An 11,412-nucleotide genomic window follows, 5' to 3' on the forward strand; every position below is an offset into this window, starting at 1 on the left:
TTTAAACGCGTTTTTCCCTAAACATTTTTTTGCGAATGGCGGGCATGATAACTCTAAAACGAATAACCCAATCGATTTCAAATTTTTACACGTTTCTCTGTGAGTGTATAGCTATCGTGTGAACTAGGATAAAGCCAATCGGTGAAATCGGCAATTTAAAAAAAATAATTTTTCAAAGGTCCGCCATTTTGTTAATTTTAGAGCGAAGTCAATAATCCTAGTTCATACGAGAGCCAGACATGTACTCTTTCTAACACCGTTGGAATTTTCGGATCTTCTCTTTTAAATCTTCTCTTTTAAATCTTTAATTATATATATGCAAAGTTAAAAACATTAACAAGCATTGGTATTGATTTACCAGCCCATTGAAAATCTTGAAAAATTAAAATCGAGAATGGGGGGGGGGGGGGTTCCCTTAAAACAAACATTAATAAAGCCTCTATTTTTAGGAAAAAATATATTTATTAGGTCGTCAGTATTCACTTCAGATCTTTTTTGCAGTATTTTAAGGGTTTCGACTGAATTCGCTGTAATTTAGTACTTTGATTTCAAATTGGGTAAAAAATCTCTCCACAAAAAATGATAAATATAGGTCAATTTTTTCAGCCCCCATATAAGGAAACCCTCCAATTTTCGGTATTTTGGGTTTCTTGAGCGCGTTTTGCAACCGAATTCGCTGTCATTTTTTTTTTTTTTTGATTCAATTACATATGAGCTAAGGATAGATCGGCATGAAAGTATTTGCAACCTGTATATCTCCTAGTATCTTTGGTGTCTTAAGTTTCTTCTTCAGAACATTTTTGACAAAACGTGTACTCTCACCAAAGCACTGCAGGAAACATTTTGGCATACCTGTACCCTTTGATCTTCATATTCCACATGATAAGCAGCTTGAAATATTCGTTCACTTGGCTTTTCGGAGTGTTTTTCCAACATTTGTTTTTTTTTTTTTTTTTTTTTGTTTATATCAGTCAACTACTTTACCATATTGAAATATCAATATGCTTTACCATATTGAAAATATGGTAAAGCAGTATCACTGCTTTGGTAAATCAGTATCACTGCTTTCTAAAAAACTCAAAATTTTTTTTATTTTAAAAATAGCATTAAATTAACTATGCAACGCATTTTTTGTTTTTGGTCTCTTATGCATGTCTTTTCTTCGATTTATTTGTTTTTAAATTTATCCATACTTTATATTTTTTTATTTTTTATCTAAATCCAATTTTAATTTATAAGCATCTGATCTCAGCAAACCTAAGAGTATGTGTCATTTGCCATTGTCTCTTATGTCGATATTGCTCTCTTCAAAGCAGACCAACAAAAATTCATGAACACTTTATGTTGAGATAGAGCATGTGTTTAAACAATATCAAATTGCAATAATCATTTGTCTCTAAGTTGGCTCTTATATGAAATATATTAAAATAAAATTGTACAAAAACTGCTTAAGTCGATTTAGGCTATGTTAATAAATTAAAATTTTATGGCAACATTTTTGTAAGTAAATTTAGGTGCTCATTATAAATGTAATTTGGCGTTATTACGACTTAGGTCAATATAATTATACCCCACATAACTATGTTGTCAGGGTATTATAGCTTTGTGCAGCCCCAAGAGTTTGTAACGCCGCGAAATATTGGTTCTAAACCCACCTTTAAGTATACCGATCGTCATATCTCGACTAGCTGAGTCGATCTAGACATGTGTGTCCATCCGTCTGTCCATTATAATTTGAAAACACGATACAGGCCACAGTTATGGGCCAATCTTCACAAAATTTTGCATGTAGAAAGGGTTCTGGCCAATGAAGACCTCTATTGTTTTTGGTAAAGATCGGTTAATATTTAGGGGATGAAATGGACAAAATACATAATTTTTGTCTGATTTTCTGGTCGCTCGAGAGGCTGCAATTATGGCCCAAACATCGCGAATTTTTACATGGAGAAGGGGATCGGGCCAAAGAATAAGCATGTCCGTTTATATGAAGTTCCGTCAATATATAGCGGGTCAAATGGACCCTGACTTTTGTGTGAAAAATGACATTTGTATTATATAGTATATATATATTTACTCCTGAAGGATATAGACCCGAGAAGTGGATAGTATATCGAAGAGGAGTGGTTGATGCTAATTATATTGACGTATGTACTCGGATGTGGGAGTTACACTTAAATATTGACGGGTGCTTACATATTCAGATATTATTTAGTAACCCTTTACCCAACTAGAGGACGGAAAAATAGCGCTGATCGCTTTGAAATTTTCCATGAGGATTCAAGTATGGTCGAGGACAGCGCCTATAATTTTCAATGATGATCAGATAATAATTTTGGGATGAATTGGACCGAAGACTTAATTTTTTATGTTTTTTCCAGTCGATCTATAGGCCACAATTGAATGCGAAACATCACAACACAACCAACGGTGAACGGAATCCGGACAAGTAATAGGAAGGGCTGCACTGAATATTAGTAATATTTGTTGACCTCTAGTCGGTCAAGAAGGTGCAAATATCGCGAAATATTGCCCAAGCTCAGAATATAGATATACGCAGAAAGTTAGATTTTCGAGGAAGTTGTGTAGGGTATCATATGGTCGGCCCCGTCCGACTATACTGCTCCGCTCACTGGTTTTACGAATAACTTGGTAAAAAACATTGTTAGAAAAATGAGGATTTTACGTAAATATAAAGTTTTGACATACGAATATGATCGCGTACTTAACTCCAATCGTTCATAAGTCGACTTAAGCGGTCATCGATTGTGATCACAGATATATCTGTCAGCATTTAGGCATCTCACCCATATAAAGATAACTACTTAAGGAAAGAATTGATATAAAAAAACTAAAATATTGGGTTCGAAATTGACCTATATAGGTCATTAATTATGCATAGCCCCTCATATAATGATAACCCCAAATATTCGCTAATTCCTAGCTATTTAATCAGTATTGGTCCCCCTTTAGGCATAGCCTCATATAAATTGCAATAGTTTGAGGATTTTATGCTCTACCATTCGATATCATATCAGTCCACGTTTTGGGGTTTTCAGATTTTAGGAAAAATTCTCATTAAAAATTGCTTTCATCGGCCATGTATAGCGAATTCACTGTTATAAATACATATAAATTTTGTTAAATACTTTTAGGCGTTGATTAAAACAACAAGACAAAACAACTTCAGTAACCATATGTTAATAATAACAAGTAAGGAAGGTTCAAAAGTCGGACGGGGCCGACCATACGATACCCTTCCCCATTTTGGATTCATACAAGAGATGCTCATATGTACAATATCCTTTAGATAGAATAGACATAGCATCTTTGGACGACCATTGAAATGGAATCGGACGAAATTAACTGCGTGAAGTACATAAATAAAAACAACCCATACACATACCAACCTGTGGTAACTTCAATACGCTATGCAAAATTTTATCTCAATCGGATAAAAATCGTACGAAACTATATATGGGAGCAATATCTAAATCCGAATCGATTTCTAAAATTTCAATTGGGTTCGTCCTTGGACTAAATAAGTGACATGCGCATAGCTACCATACAAGGGTACGCCCCAATTTGCGGTATTTTTGGGTTCTTGAACGCGTTTTTCAACCGAATTCGCTGAAATTTGCTACATTAGGTTCTTATTGGGTACTAAATGTCTCCACAAAAAAAATATAAATATATAAGTGCATTTTTTTCTGGTAGCCCCCATATAACGGTACCTCCGAATTTTCAGTTTTTTGTGGATTCTGATCGCATTTTTCCTCCGAAGTAGCTGTAGTTTAGTATTTTGAGTTATTAATGGGTACCAAATCTCCCCACAAAAAATTATGAATATAGGTCCATTTTTTCAAATAGCCCCCATATAAGGTTACCCCCCAATTTTCGGTATTTTAGGGTTCTTAAGCGCATTTTTAAACCGAATTTGCTGCAATTTGGTATTTTGTAGTCGTATATGGTAACAAATCTCCCTACAAAAATTATTAATATTCGCCCCCTTTTTTGGGGTAGTCCCCATATAACCCCCTTTTTATACCCTCCACCATAGTATGGAGGGTATATTAATTTTGTTTTTCCGTTTGTAACTCATCGAAAAAATAATTTTCGATAAAGTATATATATTCTTGATCAGCGTAAAATTCTATGACGATCTAAGCATGTCCGTCTGTTGTAATCACTCTAGCGTCTAAACGAGTTGAGATAGATCGCCAAAATTTAGCACAGAGTCGTCTTTTGTTTGCAAACAGGTCAAGTTCGAAGATGGGATATATCGGTTCACGTTTAGGCATAGCTCCCATATAACAGGTCAAGTTCGAAGATGGGATATATCGGTTCACGTTTAGGCATAGCTCCCATATAAGGGTATCCCCCAATTTTCCGTATTTTGGGGTTCTTGAGCGCGTTTTTCAACCGAATTCGCTAAAATTTGGTATATTGAGTTGCTTTTGGGTACCCAATTTCACCACAAAAAATTATACATATAGGTCCATTTTTTCTGGTAGCCCCCATATAAGGGTACCCCCCAAATGTCGGTATTTTGGGGTTCTTGAGCGTGTTTTTCAACCGAATTCGCTGAAATTTGGTACATTTGGTTGTTATTGGGTGCCAAATATCTCCACCAAAAATTATAAATATAGGTCCAATTTTTCTGGTAGCTCCCATATAAGGCTACCCTCATTTTTCGCTATTTTGAGGTTCTTGAGGGCGTTTTTCAACCGAATTCGCTGAAATTTTGGTATTTTGTAGTCGTATATAGTAACAAATCTCCCCAAAAATTATTAATATTCACCCCTTTTTAGGGGTAGTCCCCATATAACCCCCTTTTTATATTAAAATAGTTATATGATTTGTTCCGTGTGTTGTCGTTCTGTTGTAGAATTCCGTCTTCTAAAGATATTGTGATAAAAAAAACTCAAACGTGACTATAATGAAATATATCGGCAAAAATTTAGAAGGAAAGAATTGAGATAAACAATTAAAATATTGGGTTCAAAATTGGCATATACCGGTCATTAATTGGGCATAGCCCTCATATATATGCCCAATATTCACTATTTTCTACACTATTTATTCAACATTGTTCCCCCTTTAGGCATACCCTCATATAACATTGTAATCTAAATTACAGTAGTTTGAGGATTTTATACTCTACCATGCGTTATCAGTATCAGTCCACTTTTTGGATATTACAGATTTTAAGAAAAATCCCCATTAAAAATTGCTGAAGTTTGTATTTGGTGTACATAATGGTTTACATAAATCGGTTTGTAGAATTATCGGTATATGCCCACTTTTTGGTATGTTCCCTATATTTTCATTGGATGTGTCTGTCAGTATAACTATGGTGGAGGGTATCCAAAGTTCGGCCCGGCCGAACTTAACGCTTTTTCACTTGTTTATATTAAAATAGTTATCTGATTTGATCCGGGTTTTGAGTTTGGTTCTAAGACTCTGTTGTAATCGTTTCACCTGCGGAGGATAGCGAGATAAAGAATTAGAACGTAAGGTTCGATAATGACCTACACTGCGTATCATAACTATAGACGCACACTTAATTCAATTGGTATGTTAGTTGACAAATAAAATGGACCCATTAAGTTATTGTTCACAATAAAACGATCAAAAACACATATTATTCAACAAAAATAATTTATTCTTTATGGTTTCGCCGAATTCTGCACTTTCAAAATTGCTGGTGTTGCATAACTATAGACGCACTTTTACAAAATTAGAAAAATTAATTTTTTTAAACTTCAATAAAATAAAATAACTTTTTTAAATAATGGGTAGGGCCTCCCTTATTTTGAATAAGTTCAAAAATTTTATCCATTACACTGTTGATCAAAATTAATCGCAAGTCTTCATCGATTGACCGTCATTCATCGAAAATCACTTCTTGGAGGTAAAATACAGTTTGGTATTGGAGGTTTTCGGCATAGACACGATGAGTCAAGATTCCACACATGTTCTCGATCGGATTCTGGTCGGAAATTTTAATATTTTTCGATTTTAACCATACTTGAGTATGGCGACTTTTATGAACTGGTGCGTTGTCCTGCTAAAAAACGAGTCCTTGATTGTTGCTACTTTCCCAAAATTGCAATAATTTGTCTTCCAAGACTTGAACGTACTCCATTGAATTCATCCGACAACATGGAAATGACATTAACATTTTCTAAAATGGATTTGGTCCAAAGAAACATGGGGTCTAGAACCAATATTTCGATGATGCACATTTTCATCGTGTCAAAGTGTATACACCCTCATTAGCCATAAGGCTGAGGGTATAATTATCCATTAAAAAATTCTGAAATTTGTATTATGGTTACCAAATGGGTTTGTAGAAATGTGGGTATAGGTCCACTTTTTGGTATATTCCCTATATTTTAATTTCAAGTACCTGTCAGTATATCTATGGTGGAGGGTATCCAAAGTTCGGCCCGGCCGAACTTAAGGCTTTTTCGCTTGTTATATTCTTGTGAGCATTTCTGACCCGACAGCGTACTGAAATTCCCATAGATTTAGATATAGCTCTAATATTCCATATACACGAAATTTGCCAGCGGGTATTGAATTGGGTCTAGAATGTTTTGTATTAAGGTTTGTTGAAATTGGTTCAGATATTTTTTTTTTGGATTTTATATTATATGGTTTTTATATATAATGTCATAATTTCTGAGATTCTTAAAAATACAATCCATGTCCATAAGAAATCCATTATAGTTCACAGAAAAGTTGCGTGTTCATAGCGATTATCAATTACCAGTCTTCTACTGTATATGTTAAAAATAATAGTTAGCATTAGTTGACATAAAATACGATATACAAATGAGAGCAAATATGCATATGTATATTAAAATAATTAAAATTTGGCTGAGTCACAACAAAGTGTTATTACGGGTAAATGACAGTTCAAAGTTTGAAAAATTTATGAATATTTTAATTTTTAAGTAATTACTGATAGAAATACAAAATCATTTACCACAAATCAAATAATATATACCAGTTTTCTGGGTTAAATGACACACCATTCTAATAATTTTTCACTTTTACCATTGGGAAAACAAACACCTTTATCACTGATGTCTGATGCTACAAAGCGTATAAAATTGGAAAATAATTATTAAAATGGTCAATTTGGTCATTTCAATAATATTTTGCCAGGAGCATCTATATAAATTCACCGAATTTTTTCTGTCCTCATCAGTTCTAAACGGTTAATAATATCAACAAGTTATTTATTTTTATTTTAATACGAAATTAAAAACAAGACAACCAAATACCGAAGAATTATAATGTCGAATTTAATTTTGAAATTGGTTTTGTTTGCTGTGACCTTGGAAGCAGCGCTGGCTTGCGTAAGTAGTTTCAAATAGAAGCTTAATAAATTTAACAATTAACTAGTGAAAAAGCGTTAAGTTCGGGCGGGTCGAACTTTGGATACTCTCCACCATAGATTTACTAACAGGTACTTGAAATGAAAATAAAGGGAATATACCAAAAAGTGACCTTCCTACAAACTGATTATGTAAAGCATAATTTCAGCAATTTTTAATGAATATTTATACCTTCAGCCTTATGGCTAATGAGGGTGTATACACTTTGACACGATGAAAATGTGCATCGTCGAAATATTGGTTCTAGACCCCACGTTTTTTTGGACCAAATCCATTTCAGAAAAATTTGATTTCATCCAAACTTTGCCTATATTACACTGTGCAACACAAAAAATAATTACCGGGAAATTCCAACAGATTATGAAAGAGGGGCTAAAAAAAGAAGACACGTGTATCGGGGTTTTGAAAGTTTACGTCGGGAGGTAACCTAAAAAGGGGGGACAATATTCCACCTTTTCTAGAATTTTGATAATTTTCGAATTATTATTTCTTGAAATCCTTGCAATTTAAGTATATAGTGTCTTCGGCAATATTACTGATGAAATATCGAGGAATATTTTGGTATGCAACTTTAACCCTCAACCGACTCATTAAAGGGGTCTTTTCGGTCCCTTTTTCCAGGAGTGATTGAAAACTCATTCAAATCGAAAGATATATAGGGTATTTGATGTACCATTTACATTAAATCAGACGAAAATATATATGGGAGGCACATCTAAATATGGACCGATTTTCCAGAAACTTAACACACATTATTCTCGACCTAAATAATTATGCTATGCCAAATTTCGTGCAAATCGAAAAATGTATATGGACTTTGGTACACTATTTACATTAAATCGGACGAAAATATATATGGGAGATGAATCCTAACAGACGTTGAAGGACCACGAAAATGGATCCATAAACATGTCATTCTGCAACCTATACTAAATTTTTCATTGGGTCAGATATAGAGTGGCTATATATATATATATATATATAAAGTGAACCGATTTCAATGAGACTTGTCAGAGATTAACTTATATAAACTACAGTTCATTGTACCAAATTGTGTGGCAATCAGACAAACTTTGGGTCTTTAGTGCACAATTTACATACACTCGGAAGAAAAAATATATAGGAGCTATATCTAAGTCTGAACCGATTTAACGACACCTAACACACATCATTCTAGACCTAAATCACTACGCTGTGCCAAAATTCGTGCAAATCGTAGGATATATAAAGACTTTGGTGCACCATTTACATAAAATCGGACGAAATTATGTGTGGGAGCTATATCTAAATCCGAACCGATTTTCAGGAAACTTAACACACATCATTCTAGACCCAATTCAGTACACTATACCAAATTTCGTACAAATCGAAAGATATATAGGGTATTTGGTAGACCATTTACATTAAATCGGACGAAAATATATATGAGAGGTAAATCTAAATCTGGACCGATTTTCAGGAAACTTAACACACATCATTCTAGACCTAATTCATTACACTGTGCCAAATTTCGTACAAATCGAAAGATATATAGGGTATTTGATAGACCATTTACATTAAATCAGACGAAAATATATATGGGAGGCAATCTAAATATGGACCGATTTTCCGGAAACTTAACACACATTATTCTCGACCTAAATAATTATGCTATGCCAAATTTCGTACGAAAAATCGAACGAAATATATATGGGAGCTGTATCTAAATATCGACCGATTTTCATGAAACTTAGCACACATCATTCTGGACCTAATTCAGTACTCTATGCCAATTTTCGTGCAAATCTAAAGAGTGCACCATTTACCTTAAATCGGACAAAACTATATATGGGAGCTATATCTAAATCTGAACCGATTTTCTCCAAAATTGGCACACATTATTCTGGAACTAATTCAGTACGCTGTGCCAAAATTCGTGCAAATCGAAACATATATAGGGACTTTGGTGTCCCATTTACCTTAAATCGGACGAAAATATATATGGGGGCTATATCTAAATCTGAACCGATTTTTCCCAATTTCAATAGGGTTCGTCCTTGGGCCAAATAAGTGAGCTGTGCCAAATTTTATCCAAATCGGATACCAAATGCGACCTGTACTTTGTTTACAATTTAACATGGACAGACAGACAGACGGACGGACAGACATACATAAATCGACTTAAAAAGTGATTCTATGCATATTCTCAAAAGGAACCATGTGTCTATCTCGTTTCCTTTTGCCTGTTACAAACATATGTACAAAGTTAAATATCCTGTACCACAGTGTGGTGAAGGGTATAAAAAGTGGGGACTACGCCAAAAAGGGTGCGAATATTAATAATTTTTAGTACCATATACGACTACAAAATACCAAATTGCAGCGAATTCGGTTGAAAAACGCGCTCAAAATACCGCCCAAGAACCCCAAAATACCGAAAATTGGGGAGTACTGTTATATGGCAGCTATGCCTAAACGTGGACCGATATATTCCATCTTCGAACTTGACCTGCCTGCAGACAAAAGGCAACCCTATGCAAAATTTCAGCACCCTATCTCAATTCCTTCAGAAGATAGCTTGATTACAACAAACGGACAGACGGACGGACATGGCTAGATCGTCTTAGAATTTTATGATCTAGATGATTTAAATATTTTGAAAATCGGGTGGGTGTGCATCTGGGACCTAGGACAAAAAGTCGACCTGCATGTCAACTTTTTGACTACCTACATTTCCAAAAAATTACTAATCTATAAAAAACCAAATCAATTCTAATTAGAAAGTACCATTCGGTGTTGCCCACAGATATGAACATTATATCATGTGTACGTGTGTCCTTCAAAGAATTGACCATCTGCAGCAAAGAACCGGAAGATACCGGCACCACAGACCCCCCATTTTCCGATTAAATGTAGGTATGATAAAAATATTTTGGTTTAGCATCTATGGATTGAATCGGATACTCAGTTAGCATCATATTAATTTATGGTAAAAATATATTAAATTGTGTAAAGTTGGAATGAAATCGTTCTCATAATATTTTAAATTATTTTGTTCAGCAAAATTTTTACATATTGGTTTATTTTTGTCCATTTTACAGAATGGCTACAAAGCCAATCTTATTAAGGCTGAGAATTGTGCCGGGGACGATGCCATTATTACCTTGGATTCGGACTTTTCGGTTAAGCTCAATAAGAAATGTGAAATTGTACCCTCTGGCTGTATTATAAATAAAGCTTTCAAGACAGCTGTTTCCAAATTCAAAGTGACCAAGGATGGCATGGTCATTAAGGAGGGTAAAATGGATTTATGTAGTATGGCTGATAATGCACCATCGGAAGTTAAGGATTATTTGAAAGTGTTTGGTGCTCCAGCATCATGCCCCGTTGAAGAGGTATAAAACAATTAATACTTTAAAATAATTTTTTTGTCAATAATTAAAGATATATTACTTCTTGTAGACCAAAGTTTGTGCCCATGATCACAAAATCGATTTGTCCAAATACAAGGCCTTGTTGTCCGTTGCCCGTGGCCACATTGTTGTTGATTCGGATATTACCCACGATACTGTAAGTATTGTATATAGTGCTACTTTCATATAATTAATGCAATGAAATTTTTAAATTATTTTGTTTTTATTTTTGTAGGGCAAATCCTGCTTCCACGTTGAAATGGAAATCACAAATTAATTTACGAATTGAGAAATCGGTGTTGTATTCAATATTTATATTTTATTTAATGGCTTGTGTATATTACTATAATTATTAAATGTAAATAAATCGGAATGGACCAATCAAAAATAATCTATTTTAATTTATTTTCTAAAATAATTAAATATGGTTTAGGCCATGGTTCTCACTGCAGCATACATTCGAAATCGATGTCCAACAAAACTAAATATGAACCGGAAGAACTTTGGTCAGGAAAAACTCCAACTGTATCTCGTTTACGACAAATTGGGTGCGTAGCGTATGGTCTTAAGGAAAACCCTAAGGCCAAATTTGAAGCAAGAAGTGAGCAATGTAT

The 11,412-nt window shown here is 34.1% G+C and overlaps 1 protein-coding gene across 1 annotated transcript; it reads left to right on the forward strand.

The window, feature by feature from the left end:
* Positions 1-7,304: 7,304 nt before the first annotated feature.
* Positions 7,305-11,075, forward strand: LOC133323599 (uncharacterized). The gene is made up of 4 exons (XM_061532515.1): positions 7,305-7,367; positions 10,487-10,780; positions 10,848-10,955; positions 11,034-11,075. The coding sequence occupies exons 1-4, from the start codon at positions 7,305-7,307 to the stop codon at positions 11,073-11,075; spliced, it is 507 nt and encodes a 168-aa protein (XP_061388499.1).
* The last annotated feature ends 337 nt before the right edge of the window (positions 11,076-11,412 follow it).

This window comes from Musca vetustissima, unplaced genomic scaffold (genome assembly GCF_032173495.1).
Source record: "Musca vetustissima isolate MV318-11 ecotype Yass unplaced genomic scaffold, APGP_CSIRO_Mvet_v1 utg797, whole genome shotgun sequence".
Lineage (NCBI taxonomy): Eukaryota > Metazoa > Arthropoda > Insecta > Diptera > Muscidae > Musca > Musca vetustissima.